Source organism: Spinacia oleracea, chromosome 2 (genome assembly GCF_020520425.1).
Source record: "Spinacia oleracea cultivar Varoflay chromosome 2, BTI_SOV_V1, whole genome shotgun sequence".
Classification (NCBI taxonomy): Eukaryota; Viridiplantae; Streptophyta; class Magnoliopsida; order Caryophyllales; family Amaranthaceae; genus Spinacia; species Spinacia oleracea.
In genome coordinates, this window is record NC_079488.1 from 73,677,533 (window position 1) to 73,697,282 (window position 19,750).

General features: G+C 37.5%; 2 protein-coding genes across 2 annotated transcripts; one reads left to right on the top strand and one right to left on the bottom strand.

Annotated features, from left to right (window-relative positions):
• The first annotated feature begins 4,208 nt into the window (after nucleotides 1–4,208).
• On the top strand, nucleotides 4,209–5,408 carry LOC110803396 (uncharacterized). The gene is made up of 3 exons (XM_056836059.1): nucleotides 4,209–4,312; nucleotides 4,414–4,538; nucleotides 4,708–5,408. The coding sequence occupies exons 1-3, from the start codon at nucleotides 4,209–4,211 to the stop codon at nucleotides 5,406–5,408; spliced, it is 930 nt and encodes a 309-aa protein (XP_056692037.1).
• Nucleotides 5,409–11,507: 6,099 nt separating this feature from the next.
• Nucleotides 11,508–18,909, bottom strand: LOC130467529 (zinc finger BED domain-containing protein RICESLEEPER 2-like). The gene is made up of 3 exons (XM_056836060.1): nucleotides 18,725–18,909; nucleotides 18,078–18,646; nucleotides 11,508–11,872 (listed from the first exon to the last, which is right to left on the bottom strand). Exons 1-3 carry the CDS (start codon nucleotides 18,907–18,909, stop codon nucleotides 11,508–11,510), a joined length of 1,119 nt encoding a protein of 372 aa, XP_056692038.1.
• Between the last annotated feature and the right edge of the window lie 841 nt (nucleotides 18,910–19,750).

The following is a 19,750-nucleotide window of genomic DNA, read 5'->3' on the forward strand; positions in this document are numbered from 1 at the left end:
TTATAGACTTGAGCATTATGATTATGCATGAGGTTTCAACACAATCCACGTCGTGAATTTGCTTGTAACCTTTAGCAACTAATCTAGCTTTGTATGAAGACACACTTCCATGTTTGATAGTTTTTATCCTTAAAACCAATTTACAACCAATAGGTGTTAAACTATTCTTGCAAATCAACAAAATTTCAATTTTGTCATCAAAACATTGAGTATGTTTTATGGCCTCTAACCAAAAACATTGAGTCTATATATGGCCTCTAACCATTTTAGGGAATATGGGTTTCGTCATAGCTTTCTTACAAGTCACAAACTCATTACTCTTCATGGTAATATTTTGACTACAAGTTGTAGTAATTTCTTCACTATCTAATAGAAGAATCACATAGTTTCAGTGACCTGAACTCTATGCCTACATGGGTATAGAATATCAAACAATAGAATATCAATAGATACTTTGAAAGTCCTTTGAATATTCTGTTCTCCTCGAAGCACTTGTAAAATTTTTCTTGAGATGTCTATTCTTTAAAGCCACTTCTAAAGTCCTTAAATAATAAGTGTTCGGATTTTCTGAAGAACTTCGAAAAGCCTCCGGAATCTCCTTTTATGTTTGTTGTTCGCCTCAAAGACTTTCGAGGTATATTTTCTCCCACTTTTCATTTTGGAAACGAATCTCCAAAAGGACACTATTTCGAGCAAACAAACATTATGTTCTCAAAAATTCGCGGTAGAAATATTACCCATTTGTCCCATTTGAAAAATCACAATGAAACATATATCTACACTTGGGCCTTAGTTTGTCGAATAACAAACACTAAGCCCCCACTGAGTTTAGGAACTCTTTAGATATATATTATTGAAAAGATATTCTGAAATTACTTTTCAATAGCTTTGACGAAATTGGTTTAGTTTGGTGGTAGTTGGGAATTTTGTTTTAGAAATTATAAGAAAAATCTTTATGATTCATCATTTATCGAATCAAGTACCAATTGACTTTGATCATTCCAACTTAGACATACCATATCTTGTGGAGCTAGATCGTGAAATTATAACACACAATCATTGATGATCATTTTTGGTCTTAAGTAATCATCATCATGATCTAACTTATATCTTTATGATTTCTTGCCAAGTGGATTTTATACTTCTGAATCTTTGAACTAGCCAAACAGATTCAAATTTATATCACATTGAGTAACTAAACCTATATTTACTCAAATTCAGGTGAAATAATAAAGTCATAAAATCTTTCTTTAGCTTTGAACTCTATTGTCTAGGGATTCTAACAATAGTTCATTTCTTTTGTTACTTTCAACAAGTAAGACTAGCTTGTCTTGAATGGTCTAGAAATCAATCAACTTTAAAAAGTCCATCAAAATAGTGCTTTAGAATGTTAACTTGTTGACATGGTCTAAGTAACAATGCCAAAGATTAGTGGAACTCAAATCAAGAGATTGATTTGAACCTAGTAAAATTTTCATTGTTAAAGAGTTGTTTGTTTTAATCAAGCATACATGACTCAACCCGAAATGACCATTTCATTCAAACAAACAAATTGTGTTTTTATTTTCCTTGAATGTGAGTCTTTCTGTGTTTGAAACAAAAATTTAGGTATGCCGATTATGGAACAAAATCACCATTAAGTTCCAGCCTTGAAAGGACTTAAAACAAACTAGATGACCCTACAGTTAATGTAGCAATGCCATGCTTCATTCCCAACTTGTAGGTCAATTGTGTATCCTAGTTTCCATTGTTTGAGTTATTACCGAAGTAAGAAACTCAAGCGATATGTGATACCAAGGAAGTTTTATTGCTAGGTTACTTTTCTTTAAACAATAACTTTTAGGTAGAAACTAAATTGTAAATTCCTTTCGCTTGTTCCTTGTTTTCCTATTTCTTGTACCCTTTCTTATAGTCTGAAGAATTGACTTCTTTAGTGTTGACTTTTATACTTTTTTAGACATGTCCAATGTCACTCCAACAAAGTTCTTACCATTTTATTTATGTTGAATATTTTGCTTCAACTAGATGATCTTACCAGAAGCTTCTAAAGTTATCTAAGCATCGATCTATTCGAATGTCTGGGGACTAGATTCATTCGATAATTAAATGGACAAAGATATTAGGTTGTTAACCATTGGTAAAGCTGAGTGTTAAACTCAATGCTTTATGATCTCAAAACTACATTGTATTTTGAATTCACAAGCACCAATCGGTTTGCCATTCGACTTTGATACTCGAAAACAACCATAAAAGTCGCTAAAAGAAACGTACATTTTAAATTGCTCACTTTCTCTCATTTCCGTGAATCGTTCTTGGATTCACTACAAATCGAGGAAATTTACTATTACCTTTTTAAAAGGATTTACTGCAGTGCAAGATATTTAATTAGAAACAATAATTAAAACATACATTGAAGCATGCAAAGTCTAAACATTTATCATGAGTAATAACTTGAAAATTAAAGCAATCATGCAATTTAAACAAGTCATTGGCATTTTATTCGAAATATTTAGTTTCGGCGGGTGTGAATAAAATGAATCCAAGTCAGGTTTAAATCATTTCTTGAATTGGTTGGTGTAAGGTTATGAACGTTATGAACAATAAAATTCATGTGGAAAAACCATAAAATCCAGGAATCCAAAATAATTGCCACACAGTTAAAAAGAATAATTCAATAACATACTATGAGATGCGTGCCTTCCCTAGCAGCTCCCTAAGCGAACAAAAACAAGTAAAGGACTCCAAGTGTCGTCCCTCCGTAGCAAGTCCACATCACGTCCAGGTCCGCCTTAGATTCAACCGACTAGAATATTCTCTAAGGTTTTATGTGCACTCGAGAAGTTCACAAATGTGATAGGCAAATATTAAATTCTCCCTTGAATTTAATGTATTGAATGTGATGTGTAAATTGTGATCATGAACCACATATATATAGGGTGGGAAATAGAGAATTGTAATCCTACTAGGAATCAAATAACTAAACCTATTAGGATTCTAGTTACCTATTTCCACTAGAATTCTAGGATTAATTAAATACCTAGAAGTCCAATTGTTGTAGTATTAGGAAAACAACTTACATACGGCCCAAGTAACTTGGAGACTAAGTAAATCTTGTGGGGCATCGGGCCTTGGTTCGCAAGGCTTGCTTGCCGCCCACGAAGCCTTGTAGGCCCATGGAGCCTTGGCGCGCACTACAGGCCCACGGTTGTGGCTCTGTGTGCTCGCCGTCCATGCTGCCTTGCAGGCCACGATGTGGCTGCTGGCCCATGGCTGCTGCTCCGCGCGCGCAGGCCTGCTAGGCGCTAGGCCCGGCGCTTGCGCTGGGCCTTGCGTCTCACAGGCTTGCTCGTCGAGCAATCACTCGTCGTGCCTCCGATTCGTTTCCGATTCCGGAATTTATTTCCGATTCGAACAATATTTACGTTTCCGTTAATATTTCCGATTCCGATATTATTTTTCGATTTCGACAATATTTCCGATTCCGGTAATATTTCCGTTTCCGGCAATATTTCCAATTCTGGAAATATTTCTATTTCCGATAATATTTTCTGATACGAACCATATTTCCGTTTCCGGCAATATCTTCGACTTGGATAATATTTATATTTTTGTGATGAACAATATTTCCGTTTCCGGTAATATCTTCATTTCCGGCAATACCCTTTCTTTCGCTTGTGATGATTTTAGCTCCCACTGGAACCAAGATCCATCATTTTGAATGACCATAAATAGAGTACTTAATGAATATTATATTCACTTAAATACTTGATCCGTTTACGTACTATTTGTGTGACCCTACGGGTTTAGTCAAGAGTAAGCTATGGATTAATATCACTAATTCCACTCGAACTGAAGCGGCCTCTAGTCAGGCATTCAGATCACTTGATCTCACTGAATTATTAGCTTGTTAATAAATACTGAACCGCATTTATTAGACTTAGCATTAAATTCATTAAATGCAAACTTGGACCAAGGGCATTATTTCCTTCAGTTGGAATACTCTCCTACAACAGATGCTGCATATTGCCTTCATTGTTTCCTTTTTTTCTAAACCAAATGGGCGTCCTGGGAAAAGCGCATTTTCAACTGCTGGATTTTGTTCTTGGAAGAAGGTAAATGATGGAGAACATTGTGCTTTTATGGTCCATGTTGGAAAGGATGCTCCTAACTCAACTCACAAAAAAGTTGTATAAGATGGCAATGATCTTATGGATCCTGAGAAACATATTGACAAGGCAAGTATAAACCAATTACCTGCTGAAATTAAGAAAAATCGCCTACAGTTAGAAGTTTCTGTCTTTGTTGTTAAGTGGTTAACCTTTCAACATTGTCCATTGCGAGGTCATGATGAAAGCGTAGATTCACTTAATAGAGGTAACTTTCTTGAGTCTGTGAGGCTCTTGTTGTGTATAGCAAATATGTGAGGGATGTTACTATGGGAAATGCTCCTCAAATTGTCTTGTACACTTCCCCTGACATACAGAAGGAGATTTTGCTTATATATTCTAGAGTGCGAGAAGTCATTCGCAAGGAGATTGGTACTAATAAATTTTGCATTATTGTGGATGATCTAAGGATATGTCTAAAAGGGAGAAAATGGCTATTGTTTTAAGATTTGTTGACAGTGATGGTTACATACAAGACCTATTTTTGATTTGATCCATGTTTTGGAGACTAGTGCTTTGACATTGAAACAAACTATTGAAGAGTATTTCTCTAAGCATAATTTGATCATTCAAAATGTTCGTGGTCAAGGATATGATGGAGCAAGTAATATGAGAGCAGAATGGAATGGCCTTCAAGCTCTATTTTTGAATGATTGTCCCTATGCTTATTATATTCATTGTTTTGCTCACATGCTCCAATTGGCATTAGTAGCAGCATCGAGAGATGTGGTAACTGTTCACCATTTTTTCTCTAAAGTTACTTTTATTGTCAACATAGTAACTTCTTCTGCAAAGAGACATGATCAATTACAAGCTGCTCATGTAGTTGAACTAGAAAGACTGATGGAACTTGATGAGTTGGTAACTGGCAGAGGATTGAATCAAGTTGGAACTGTGAAGCGTGCAGGGGATACTCGTTGGGGTTCACATTTGAATTCTCTCAGAAGTTTGGTGACAATATATAGGGCTACTCGATCAGTTCTGCAAATCATAATAACGGAAGGGAAGGGAACTCAAAAAGGAGAGGCAGATAAAGCATATGATGATATAACTTCTTTTGAGTGTGTAGATGACTTACATATTATGGTGGAATTATTAGCAATGACTAATGATCTTTGCCTAGCTCTACAACGAAAATCACAAGACATATTGAATGCTATGAATTTAGTTTCAAAAACTAAGATCTTGATCCAGAATTTCAGAGAGGATGGGTGCATGGGATCCTTTGCTAGAACATGTTAAACTTTTTTGTGGAAAATATGGAATAGAAATTCCTGATTTGGAGGCTCCCTATATTGCTGGTCGAGGTAGATTTCGGAAACCAAAGGATCGAGTGTCAACTGGGAATTATTTTTGAGTTGATGTGTTCATTGCTGCTATAGATTCTCAACTACAAGAGCTAAACCATCGATTCAATGATGGATGATTTAATTGCTTGCTTTGAGTTCATCATTAAATCATAAGCGAAACTTTGAACACTTCAAAATTGATGATATTTGCAAACTTGTTGCTAAGTTCTATCCAGAAGACTATACAAATCAAGAAAAGTTGCAACTAAAATATCAGTTGCAACTATTCAATCTTGAGATTCAAGATCAATCAGAGTTGCAGAATTTGAATTCTATTTCAGAACTTTGTCAATGGTTTGCCAAATCAAGAAAATCAACCATTTTGTATCTTGTTGATAGATTGATTCGGTTGATTTTGACACTTCCAGTATCAACAACAAGTGCGGAGCGTGCATTCTCATCTATGAAAATCATAAAAACCTCGCTTCGTAATAGCATGGGGGATGACTTTTTGACAAATTCTCTGATTATACATGCTGAAAAGGAAATGGCAATGGAGTTCAGTATTGATTCCATAATTGATGAATTTGTAGTGATGAAAGAAAGAAGAGTATTGTTTAAAGTTCCTCAAAGAAAAACATAGTTTGACATGATTTTTTAAGCTTATTAATTATTTTAGATGCATTTTTACTTTTGGTGTAGAACAATATTGTGCAGTAATAATTAAAAAAGACCGTTAAGTTCGTTTGTGTATTTTTTTATTTTATTGTTACACTGTTGTTATTATTTATCGTCACGAGCTTCTTTATTTTCGCCCCCCAAGGTGAAAATCCTGGCTCCGCCACTGAATCAACTAGTTATATTTTTCCTGTTTATTTTCCACATTTTTCCCCTCAAATCTCAAAAGTGATGGAAAAACTTTGGGAACAAAATTAAACAAGTGAAAAATATGTAATTTTTTTTATTTTCTATAGTTTTCCATATTAATTAGCCAAACAAATTAAAATTTAGAGATTTCCACATACGTCTTCAAATTTACTTTTCTATACAACAACAACAACAACAACAACAACAACAAAGCCTTAGTCCCAAAATGATTTGGGGTCGGCTAACATGAATCGACATAGGAGATTGTCAATGTGACCAATCAAACAACACAGGAACGGGAAGTTATAAGAATAAACAAGGAAGACGAGGAAAGTGAAAGTAATGCAAGTAAAATAAGGGGTAAATATATATATTATTACAAAAAAATATTATAAGGGATAGTAAAAATAAGTAAAGTAATAAAAAACAAATACAATAAGGTTGCGTTTGGAACGTGGTATTCATTTCAAATTATGGAATTCAAATTATGGAATTGAAATTTTGGAATTAAATTCCTAATTTTGTGTTTGGGAAACATGAGAATTTCAATTCCGGAATTTCAAATTTTAATAAATTGTTGGAATCAAAGAAATTTCAATTGACTTCTAGAATTAAAGTTTTGTAGCTATGGTTGTTAAATACGCAGTACGCTCATTATTTCATCCAACATTTAAAGTAATTATTCTAACATCTTAACTCTATTTTATTTTATATACTTCCTCCGTTCCGAAAATATCGCATCATTTGTTTTTTACACTATTCACACTATGACTTTGGCAATTTTTTGCGATTCTTAGGTAAGAAAATTTTAGTCATGTGGGGTCATGTTAGATTCGTATCGATATATATTTTCTAAATATTATTTTTTTATAATTTTTACTTGCATACGATTTGAGATATTAAGAGTCAAAGTAATGGTTATAAGCAAGGTTGTCGGGATCGGGATCCTACTTTGGATCGATGAAGGGGGGTAGGATGGGATCGGTAGAATCGGATCGTAGGATCGTAAGATCCTACTAAATAATAAAAATAATGGTTATTTTATTAAAATGAAATGTAAAATCATGTATCCATGTAATCTTAATACTTAAATATCATTTTTAGCTCACATAAGAATAATACTTGTGTAGATTCAAGAGAAATTAATAAGATATGCGCAGGTTGTTGAAATTATATGAATTTCAGTACTTTTAAGTGAATAAGATACTTGTTTTATAACTAATTTATTGATAGAAAAGTATGATATTTTTAATGATACGTGATTATGAAGTATTTAGTAATAAAAAAATTGTTATCTTGAAAAATTGTATGTTGGATAGGATCGTTGGATCGGATCGTAGAATCGTAGGATCGTATTAAGATCCCACCACTCAAAATTTTTATCGAGATAGGATCGTAAGATCCTACACAAATCAAGATCCTACCTAAGATCCGGATCGGTGGCGTGTTTTTGGATCGTAGAATCGTAGGATCGTAAGATCCGAATCGGGAGTTTAACAACAATGGTTATAAGAGTAAAAGTCAACCATGGTGCGATATTTCCGGAACGGAGGAAGTATATATAATAAAACTAACTTCTTAATTAAGAATCAAAGTTATGTATTTCCAGCACAATATATGTCAGCTTATTTTTTTTCCACTTTCAACAATTTAATCACTCATATCATTAATCAGTACACACATGTATGAATAAAAATTGAAAAAATGTGTTAATTGAAAAACAATTAAATAGGATAATTCAACCTGAAGAAGCTAGTTCAATGGTTTGAATCAAAATCAAAAAAAGTGCCAGTTAACCAAAATTAATATATGCTAAATCCATGAATCATTTTATTAATCAACAATGACTAGAAAATAAAAATCATCTTTTTCAAAGCATTGAAATTTGGGGAAAATCAAACCTTAAATCTTTGAATCTCATCAAACCCTAAATTATTGAATCTTTGAATCGTAATGAGCATGGATAGAAATGTGGAGCCGGAACGATAAACGGTCGACGGCAACGGCAACGGCAACGACAACGGCAACTACGAAGGTGACGATAAAGAAGCTGTGAGGTGGCGAATAAGGTTGCGAAGGAAGGGGTACGTAGTCGGGTAGACAATTAAGAGTAGTGAGGATTGATGGAGGTTGAGAGGAGAGAGAAAATCAAAATCTGAGGTTGGAAGAAGTTTATCAATGTCGGTGGACGGAGAGGGAGGGGAGCAGAGGAGAGAGGAAGGGGATAGACCCAGAGAGACAACAACTTGGATTTCAAATGATGGCATATGAGAGTGGATTTCAAATGCCAAAGATTGGACTTAATTTTTCTAGGGTTGTATTTGGGCCAAATCCAAATGCAAATCCTTGTAATTCCTAAACAAGGTATTTGGGTCAATTCCATCATTTCAAATGAAATGATAGTATCCAAACAGACCATAAGTATATTTGAAAACAACATATAAAAGTGAGCCTGAAAAAAAATTAAAGAAATAAATAAATAGGCAAGAAGTAAGTTAAGAGAGTCCAAATGGAAGATGTATAAGTCAAATAACGTCATCAACGTATATTTTCTCCCTCCAGTATGTCCTATCCAACGCCATATTTTCCTCAATCCATGGGATGGCTCATATCTTGCTCAATTACCTTTCTCCAAGTTTTCTTAGGTCTTCTCCTACCCCTTGCAATCCTATCATTTTGTCACATTTCTAGTCTCCTAACGGGGCATCACTTGATCTTCTTCTTACATGTCCAAACCATCTTAAACGATTTTCCATCATCTTAAACTCAATCGTTACAACATCTACTTTCTTCTTAATAATCTTATTTCTCAATTGATCCTTTCTTGTATGGCCACACATCCAACGTAACATGCGCATCTCCGCCATTCATCTTATGCACGTGACAATGTTTCACTGCCCAGAATTTTGTGCCGTATAACAACGCCGGTCGAATTGTCGTGCGGTAGAATTTTCCTTTCAATATTTGGGGCATGCCTGGATGACATAGGAACCCCGTGACAATTTTCCACTTCAACCAACCTGCTTTGATTCTATGAACCACATCCCCATCCAATTCCCCATCTTTTGGATAATAGATCCTAAACAACGGAACATCTTAGAACTTTGGACAATTTTTCTATCTAAGGTAATCGCCCCGACCTGTCTCCCCTATCTCTCTGTTTTGGACACCACTAAACTTACACTCCATACATTGGTCTTGTTTCTACTCAACCTAAAACCACGTGATTCCAAATTTTGTCTCCATAACTCCAACTCAGAGTCCACTCCTTCTTTGGTCTCATCAATCAACACAATATCAGCAGCACACATCATTGCATACTTTTACTTTTCTTCACATTTTCATATTAACTTGGTTTTCAAATACAATGTAAATCTAATGAGTGTAAGAGTAAAGTATGGGGCAATCCAGGAAAAAAAAGTATGGGTAATCTATTGAGAACATTTTAAAAACAAACTTTGGCAAATCAAAGGAGATGAAAATAGAACGAATTTATTGGGGGACAGGGTGTCGGATGAGATCCAATAATGAGCATTTGAACTTTGGTTCGAAAAAAAATTGAATTAACCTCGTAAAAACAAACTAAAGATGGTTGTAGGCTATGTTGGGTCGTGCTTTGTGGGAGCCCCATGCATTGGGCCCGGGTCCGACCCATTCAAAGCACACTTGTTTCATATCGGGACCAACAGTGTCCGAATTTTGTATAGGTTAGCCTAGACACTACCCAAGCCCATGTACCCTCGTGTCGGGTCATGTTGTTTTTAAGGCTAATTTTACTGACGTGCTTTATTGTGCTTGGACTCACTAGTCACAATTAACGCTTCGTGCTCGTGTCTGACCATGTGTTGGGCCGAGCCGGCCAACATTATCTTTAGGACAAAATAAGCATGGAATCCAAATCTTTTGCTCAAGGTAAGGATTAAAAAATCATTGCTTGAAGTTATTTAACAATCTGTACTCAATTAGAGAGCGTTAATAATCTGGTGTTATTGTGGATAATGAGATAATGAGACTATATAGACATTCAAAGGGATATGGAAAAATCCGACGAGAGAATAAACATAGGGAGTAATTAGAAATGCTTTGATTTCCCTTAAACTTATAAAATGCTGGGTATTTACATCTTGGATCCCAGATTTGAAGACACATCAATGCCTCAATTACCTCCTTAACCCTTGCAAAAGGCCACTACCTCATCAGTTTCATCAAGCATCTATCAACTCCGCTTTTCTCATTAGGCATACAACAAATTATAAGCGAACAACTAAACAAAATTTGAGGGAGCAAGCAGTTAATAACTCTCTGTAACCACTCATTCAGGTGATTCTAAGGACTCATCGCCTGCACCTGAGTCTGCAGACTTGGCCTGAATAAGTGAATAACTCTCTGTAATCAGTCATTCAGGTGATTCTGAGGACTCATCGCCTGACTCACCTGAGTCTGCAGATTTGGCCTGAATGAGTGAATAACTCTCCGTAATCAGTTATTCATGTGATTCTAGGGACTCATCGCCTGACTTATCACCTGAATCAGCAGACTTGGCCTGAATGAGTGAAAAACTCTCCATAATTAGTCATTTAGGTAATTCTAAGGACTCATTGCCAGACTCTTCACCTGAGTCTGCAGACTTGGCCTGAGAGACAATGTTTGGTAATCAAGTTTAGTTCAAGCGAATAATAACCCATGTGAATATACTCAATACAAATCATAGATGAAATTTACCTTGCAAATAATCCCACGCTCAACGTTAGCATCATCATGGATTGTACCTAGTGATAGTGAGTGCACATTTATAGCAGAAGTCGAAACTGCACACAAAAACGTTAAGGAATCATTAATTTAATAATCCAAAAAAACATCAGGAAACATTAGTGAATCTGTCTGGTTTATTTACCTTTGTGATCCAAGTGTTTTCATCTCCTTAGCCACCTCTGAGTGCACATCAAAGCCTCGACCATAGTTGAATGAAGTCTGCTACGATTTGCACCCAAAATCTTATCACCCACAACAAATGCATCTGCTGTATCCACTGAGAAAATAGGAATAGCTAGAATATCTTTCGCCATCTTGTGCAAAACGGGAAACCTGGTCTGGTTTTCCTCCCACCAAGACAAGATATCGAGATCTCCTTCTTTTGGACCTAAGTACCATTTTAAGTACGAGTCCAGCTCGCAGTATTCAGGTCCTATCTCTTTGCATAACATCCTAAATGAGTAGCTTGCGGGGGACTCTGGAGGGTCCACATCATCATCATTGGTTTCATTTTCATCCAAAGGTAGCCAGGTAGGGAACTCTTGTACTCGTTGTAAAAATCAATGAAAATTTGGCGAATCTTTTCAACCTCACTTTCAGCTTCATTTCCATAAAATTTTGAGGAATAGAACTTCAATGTGACAAATCGATATTTATGGTGAAATACAGACGCTACTCCTAGAAAATCACGGGCTACAAACCAGTACCTGTCAAACTTGTCTACCATCTTTGAAGCCATCTCTTTAATCACTGGAAACTCAGACTCGAGCCACTCAGATAAACCAAATTTAATATGACCTATGTGCAGGAGATGTTGCGATTAAAGCGAAAATTAGAACAAACTTATCTGATTCGATGAACTGAACGAAGAACAATTGTTGCGTCGTGGACACCCACTGTCCTAAAAGACGATTCCGCGCTACCTCCCGGTGCAGTAGAATAGAATGCGGTCGCCCTCCAGGATTAGCGCAACTCCGACGTTGTGTGCACTCACAAAGCCGGATGGAGTCAGAACGTATGCCCAAAACCGAGAGAAATTTTGTGTGAGAGTAAGAATGTGTTTTCGTATTTTGTGTGTATGATTTTCTGTGAGAAGGGAACTGAAACTCTGATTTAAATAAAATGAAGGACAGCATTGCAACAGACAAAAACGGCTGAGGGAATGAATGTTGCAACAGCCAGAAAACGGTCAAAAACATTGATCATAGTAACGGACGTAATTAATGGCATTTAATCCAACGGTTACATAATCAATACAGATTCCCGTAACAGTCACTTGCGCAAACCGGTCCAGTTACCAAAAAGAACAGGGTTGACCCACAAAACCCACCCCACGCCCGCGAACCGCATTCCCAAGAGCCCAAGAGCCCAAGAGCCCAAGAGCCCAAGAGCCCAAGTACCAAGTACCAAGTACCAAGGCCCAAGGCCCAAGGCCCAAGGCCCACGGCCCACGGCCCACGGCCCACGGCCCACGGCCCACGGCCCACGGCCCGCGGCCCGCGCCCGGCCCGGCGCGCGCGCGCGTGTGTGTGATGTGTCCACCCATACCATTCTCACACTTTCTTAAACAAGAGTTACACTCATTCCCCAATTAATAAACAAGAGGAATATGAAGAGTTTTTCCAATGTGGGACTCTTGAATTTTCACTCACCCTTTTTTCCTTTGTGTTTCCCAATGAGAATTTCCAACAATCCCCCACAGGTTCGAATATGCGGAAAAGAAAGAAAAGAAAGGAGAAGGATATTGGTTTTGGGCAAACAAAACAATTGAATAGGTGTCAATGTCTTTCGACTTGAATTAACACTTAGTGACATTTAAGCTATGATCTCTTTCCTACCAAGTGACTTTCGTATTGAACTTGATAGGGAGATAGAAACCCGTCACTTAAAGCACGCAACTGAATATGTATGACATTCTGACTCCGCGAATAAAGTGACGCCTTATACTGGCCATACGTCCGACCTGGATATGCTCATAGGTGCTCTAGGGAATAGCCCACATCGCAATTCTCATAGGAAGCGGCCACACTTCCACACCTACGTAGGTGAATCCCATCAAGTGTGAGCTACATTCACACCACCAAACATATGGTATGGGTTCATTAAGAGCCGTATGCTCAACCTCTTTCCTATTGTAGCAAGCACATTAAAACATCTAGGGGATGGAAAAAAAATAAAATTTTGTGCTTCCGAATTATAACAATAATGTCGTCCTTTGAACTCTGTGAGTAGGAGTTCATTATTTTACAATTCATTCAACGGGCTTCAGGCCCATCCCTTCCGATGTTTCCAAAACTAGTTTTCTACATAGGCCTTTCGTTAACGGATCCGCAATGTTCATTTCAGACTTTACATAGTCTAGTGATATCACCCCACTTGACAACAATTCTTTGATGGCCTTGTGCCTCAAACGAATGTGCCTTTTCTTCCCATTGTAGGCATGGTTGTTTGCCACAGCAATAGCCGCTTGCGAATCACAATGAAGTGCAACTGAAGGAGCTGGCTTCCCCCACAGCGGAATATCTGCAAGCACATTTCTCAACCATTCTGCCTCATGACCTGCCAATTCAAGAGCAATAAACTCAGATTCCATAGTAGACATAGCAGTACAAGATTGTTTACAAGATTTCCAAGACACAGCTCCACCCCCTAGGGTGAAAACATAACCACTGGTAGAGTTAATTTCATCATTGCCAGAAACCCAGTTAGCATCACAATAGCCTTCCAAAACTCCTGGAAACTTGGAGTAGTGCAAACTCCAATCCATGGTACCCTTAAGGTACCTGAGCAATCTCTTCAAAGCATCCCAATGTTCATGACTTGGGTTATGAGTATACCTGCTTAATCTACTCACAGAATAAGCAATGTCAGGTCTAGTGTAGTTCATCAGAAACATAACACTACCAATAATCTTAGCATATTCAGATTGGCTAACAGGATCACCATTATTTTTCCTTAAGTGGATGCTTGGATCATAGGGAGTCCTAACTGGATCGACGTCAAAAGAGTTAAATTTTTTAAGTAACTTTTCAACATAGTGAGCTTGGCTAAGACAAATGCCATTTGGAGTTCTCTTGATTTTCACTCCTAAAATCACACCTGCCTCACCCATATCTTTCATTTCAAACTTAGAACTTAGAAAACTTTTTGTCTCATTTACTCGATCCAAATTAGTCCCAAAAATTAACATATCATCCACATAAAGACAAATAATCATACAACCATCAGAATCATGCTTAGAGTAAACACAAGAATCACCTTCATTTACATGGAACCCATTACCTGTCATAGTCTTGTCAAATTTGTCATGCCATTGCTTTGGAGCTTGCTTAAGCCCATACAAGGACTTGACTAATTTACAAACCTTATTCTCTTGACCAGGAACAACAAACCCTTCCGGTTGAACCATGTAAATTTCCTCATCCAAATCACCATTTAAAAATGCAGTTTTAACATCCATTTGATGCACAACAAGATCATGAATGCAAGCAAGAGCAATCAAAGTTCTAATAGTAGCAATTTTAGTGACAGGAGAATAAGTATCAAAATAATCAATACCATGCCTTTGGGTGAATCCCCTTACCACAATTCTAGCCTTATACTTGTCAATGGATCCAGTGGATTTCAATTTTTTCCTAAAGATCCATTTACAAGTAATGGGCTTGCAACCCCTAGGCAGATCAACCAACTCCCAAGTATTGTTACTTAGGATTGACTGAAGTTCACTATCTATTGCCTCTTTCCAAAACACTGCATCAACAGATTTCATAGCCTCTTCATAGGTCCTAGGATCATCTTCCAAAATAAAGACATAAACAAAGTCATCATCAATCAAGTAAGGTTCAGTTAAGAAAGCAGTAATAAAATCATCACCATAACTGGTTTCCTTTCTTGCCCTCTTGCTCCTCCTTGGCTCCAATTCAGAATTCACATCAGAGGTGGGAGGAGCAACAACAGGCATACTAGAAGAAGTGCTAGAAGAAGGCACATCATTGATACAAGATATTTTCAAAGGAAATACTGTTTCAAAAAACTCGGCATCTCTTGCCTCAATAATGTTACCACCTGCATAAGAATTGTTAGCACCTTTAACAAGAAAACGATATGCAGCACTTTGGTAAGCATAACCAATAAAAATACAATCAACCGTTTTAGGACCAATCTTGTCCCTTTTGAAGCTGGGTATAGCCACCTTTGCTAGACACCCCCACACTTTCAAATAACTTAGGTTAGGTGCACGACCCTTCCATATTTCGTATGGAGTCTTGTCTAGCTTCTTGTGAGGTACCCTGTTTAAAACATGACAAGCAGATAATATAGCTTCCCCCCACATGTTATCAGAAAACCCAGAACTAATAAGCATAGAATTCATCATGTTCTTCAATGTTCTGTTCTTCCTTTCAGCAATCCCGTTCTGCTCGGGTGTGTAGGGAGCCGTTGTCTCATGAATGATCCCATTCTGCTCACAAAATGCCTTAAGAGTGTTATGGTCATATTCACCACCCCTATCACTCCTAAGTCTCTTGATCTTCCTATCAAGTTGGTTCTCCACTTCGGCCTTGTATTTGAGGAACATTTCCTCAGCCTCATCTTTTGACCTGAGAAGATAAACCATGGTGAATCTTGAGCAGTCATCAACAAAAGTAATATAATACCTTTTACCACCCCTGCTCTCATAATTTTTAAAATCCCCCAAGTCACTATGAACAAGCTCTAGTACTTTAGTTTGTCTATCTATTGATTTAAATGGCTTCTTTGCAAACTTGGCCTCAACACATACTTCACATTTTGCAAAATCAGTTTTAGAAAAACTGGGAATCAAGTTAAGTTGTTTAAGCCTTTTAATTGAAGCAATGTTAAGATGACCCAACCTTGCATGCCATAAATCAATAGACTCAGCAATATAAACAGAAGAAGTACTAGCATTCTTATTCATAATTTCAAGTTTGACATCAAGAGTAAATAAACCCCCATTACAGAAACCCTTTCCCACAAACTCCCCATTATGAGTAATAACAAGCCTATCAGAATCAAATGAAAGCTTCAATCCAGCCTTAATTAGCAAGCTACCAGAAATCAGGTTCCTACGCATTTCTGGAACATGCAACACATTGGTAAGAGTAATAAGTTTTCCAGAGGTAAGAGTGAGAACGATCTTCCCTTTGCCTTGAACAGTTGCAGAAGCTGAATTACCCATGAAGACATTTTCACCATCAGTTTTTTCGTAGGTAGTGAACATGTCTTTGTTGGTGCAGATATGTCTCGTTGCTCCAGTATCAACGATCCATTCAGCAACATTACCTGTCAAGTTAGCTTCTGAAACAACAGCAACAAAATGGTTAGGATTAGAAACTTCATTAGCTTCAGCAAGGTTGGCTTGGTTCTGATCCGACTTCTTCTTGGATCTGCAATCTACAGACTTGTGACCAGTTTTCCCACATTCAAAACACTTGCCCTTGAACTTATACTTCATTGGTTTCCCTTGAGGCTTGAAAGGACTTCCCTTTCCCTTAAACTTTTCAGAATATGCATGAGGCTTAGGTTCTACAAGGTTAGCCTTAGCAGACCCGGAAAACACAGATTGACCCTTATCCTTAATACGATTTTCCTCCTCAATTTTCAGGTGACCTACAAGCTCCTCTAAGGTAAGGTCCTTTTTCTTATGCATTAACTGATTACGAAAATCTTTCCAAGAGGGTGGGAGTTTCTCAATTAAAACTATAGCAAGGGTAATATCACAAATACTCAAACCCTCGGCAGCCATAGCAATGCAAATATTTTCATAAGCATGAATCTGATCAATAATTGGTTTATCATCTTGGACTTGAAAAGCTAACCACTTACTGACACAATAACGCTTAGTACCAGCATCATCAGTTCCATATTTCTTTTCTAATGCATCCCAAATATCCCTAGCATGATTAAACCCCATATAGATATCAAGCAAAGTATTCGACATATGATGCAGCAACATGCCCTTACATGTCCTATCATCTTTAGCAAATTTCAACTCAAAAGCATGCAATTCAGTTTCATCATCAGGTTCGACAACATCATCAAGCACATAAGCAATCTCAATTTGTTCTAAATAGAATCGCATCCTAACAGCCCAACGTTTATAATTCTTGCCATCAAGAGGTTCTAACTTAGACATATCAGGAATCATGAATTTGGAAGTCAAAGCCATAATAATCGTCTTTTAGATTGTTGCGATTAAAGCGAAAATTAGAACAAACTTATCTGATTCGATGAACTGAACGAAGAACAATTGTTGCGTCGTGGACACCCACTGTCCTAAAAGACGATTCCGCGCTACCTCCCGGTGCAGTAGAACAGAATGCGGTCGCCCTCCAGGATTAGCGCAACTCCGACGTTGTGTGCACTCATAAAGCCGGATGGAGTCAGAACGTATGCCCAAAACCGAGAGCAATTTTGTGTGAGAGTAAGAATGTGTTTTCGTATTTTGTGTGTATGATTTTCTGTGAGAAGGGAACTGAAACTCTGATTTAAATAAAATGAAGGAAAGCATTGCAACAGACAAAAACGGCTGAGGGAATGAATGTTGCAACAGCCAGAAAACGGTCAAAAACATTGATCATAGTAACAGACGTAATTAATGGCATTTAATCCAACGGTTACGTAATCAATACAGATTCCCGTAACAGTGACTTGCGCAAACCGGTCCAGTTACCAAAAAGAACAGGGTTGACCCACAAAACCCACCCCACGCCCGCGAACCGCATTCCCAAGAGCCCAAGTACCAAGGCCCAAGGCCCACGGCCCGCGGCCCGCGCCCGGCCCGGCGCGCGCGCGCGTGTGTGTGATGTGTCCACCCATACCATTCTCACACTTTCTTAAACAAGAGTTACACTCATTCCCCAATTAATAAACAAGAGGAATATGAAGAGTTTTTCCAATGTGGGACTCTTGAATTTTCACTCACCCTTTTTTCCTTTGTGTTTCCCAATGAGAATTTCCAACAGGAGATACATGCAAGCAGGACACTCTGCCAAAATCTCCGTCTTCTTAAACAGAAATTTTAACTTGTTGCACACTTCCCTTGCTAAATTCCATTCTTCCTTACTAGGGAAGGATTTATATTCAGATTTCTGCTTTCCTAAAAGAAAAAAGACATCTTTGAGAACAAATGAGTCTTGTAGCATCAAGTATGTTGAGCTCCAACTCAGCCGATGATCAAGCACCAACTTTGTTGTAGTGCTCACACCCAACTCACAGGCGGCTTTCCAAAATTCTGTCTCTCTTTCTGGTGATGATGTCCAAAACACGATACTATCACGAATTTTTTCAATTACATGCCTAATCACATCGAATCCATCTTGCACTATCAGATTTAAAGTATGAGCAAAACATGGTAGCCGAAATAGCTTTCCTCTAAAAAGGGATTCATTTCCTGATAGCTTATCCACTAAAATGTTAATAAGCTCTTGATCAGCAGTGTAACTGTCAAAGGTTATAGTTGACAGTTTTTTCTCCACCTCGAAGTATGATAAACAATCTAGAATAACCTTGGCAATAGACTCGTTCGTACTAGGTAATGGCACATTTGCAAACCTGCAGCAAGGGAATAACATGAAATTTTTTACAGTTTTGGTAAAATAGCTATGACGTTGTTAAATGAACACTATTTACCTCATGATGAATGATTTTCTTTTCCACTCATCAGCAACTACATGTCCTGTGATGGCAAAAAATGTCCGATCTCCATCACTAGAAGTCCACATTTTTGTTGTTATGGCAACTTTACCTGAAAGCATACCACTTTGTGCACATAGTTCAGCGTATGCATTGCCTCTCTCAAATTTGAAAATTTTCATTATGTCGTTCTCAATAGTGCTTTCAGAAACCATCCCAAATACCGGATTAACAATATGTAAGAAGTCTTAAACCCTATATGATCAACCACGGAGAGAGGAAATTCATGTAATATAATCATTTTCGCCAATTCTCTCCTCAATGTTATAGGATCAAAGGTGAACTGTGGAACAGTAACAAGCCGTTCTGAGCGTTCAACATGCATATTCATACGATAATTCCAGTAATCCCATGACTCAAGGGACTCCTCAAGATATTCTGGCTTATTAGATTCAATTTGAGACTCACTTTTATCTTCTGGTGTGGCTGGCTGACAGACCAAGTCTTTAGCTAACCCATTACCCTATAGGATCATGATAATCAGGTGCTTTGCCATATGAATATATGATAATTGCTTTTTAAGAAACTAAAAGAAACACACACAAAGAAATAACTCCTTTTAAAAACTTCTAGATCGGAAATGAGAAAGAAATGCCCCAGGTTAAGTAGAGTAAATGGAGAGCTTCAAGAATTAGTTAATTATTACTTGTATAAAGCACCTCATCGTGTTCAGCGTGATACTCAATCTCTTCGTCCACTGCCCTTCGTTTCTGCACACGCTCCTTAGAAGGTTTATCAGTTGATAGGATATCCAGGGGCCTTTTAAGTAAGGTAGACTCCTGAAGTTCCTTCACATTAGTCAGGTCATCTTTCACTTGCAGATGATCCATCCTGTCCATCCGAGATTTCAGTTTCTCAGAGATTCCAGAATGCTGCAATTAGATAACAACACTAATAGGTTTACCCAGTATATTGCAATTATTACCTATCTACGAATCTATCCACAGAACATTATCAGGTAAG

Bases quoted from the DNA above. Each gene is read 5' to 3' on its own strand.
- LOC130467529 (XM_056836060.1), bottom strand. From the start codon at position 18,909: ATGAAAATTTTCAAATTTGAGAGAGGCAATGCATACGCTGAACTATGT. The intron at 18,647-18,724 runs GTAAATAGTGTT...CCCTTGCTGCAG, and splicing joins AGAAAATCATTCATCATGAG to GTTTGCAAATGTGCCATTAC. The intron at 11,873-18,077 runs GTCCTGCTTGCA...TCCTGCACATAG, and splicing joins GACGGAGATTTTGGCAGAGT to GTCATATTAAATTTGGTTTA.
- LOC110803396 (XM_056836059.1), top strand. From the start codon at position 4,209: ATGGATCCTGAGAAACATATTGACAAGGCAAGTATAAACCAATTACCT. The intron at 4,313-4,413 runs GTTAACCTTTCA...TGTTGTGTATAG, and splicing joins TCTGTCTTTGTTGTTAAGTG to CAAATATGTGAGGGATGTTA. The intron at 4,539-4,707 runs GTACTAATAAAT...AAACTATTGAAG, and splicing joins AGTCATTCGCAAGGAGATTG to AGTATTTCTCTAAGCATAAT.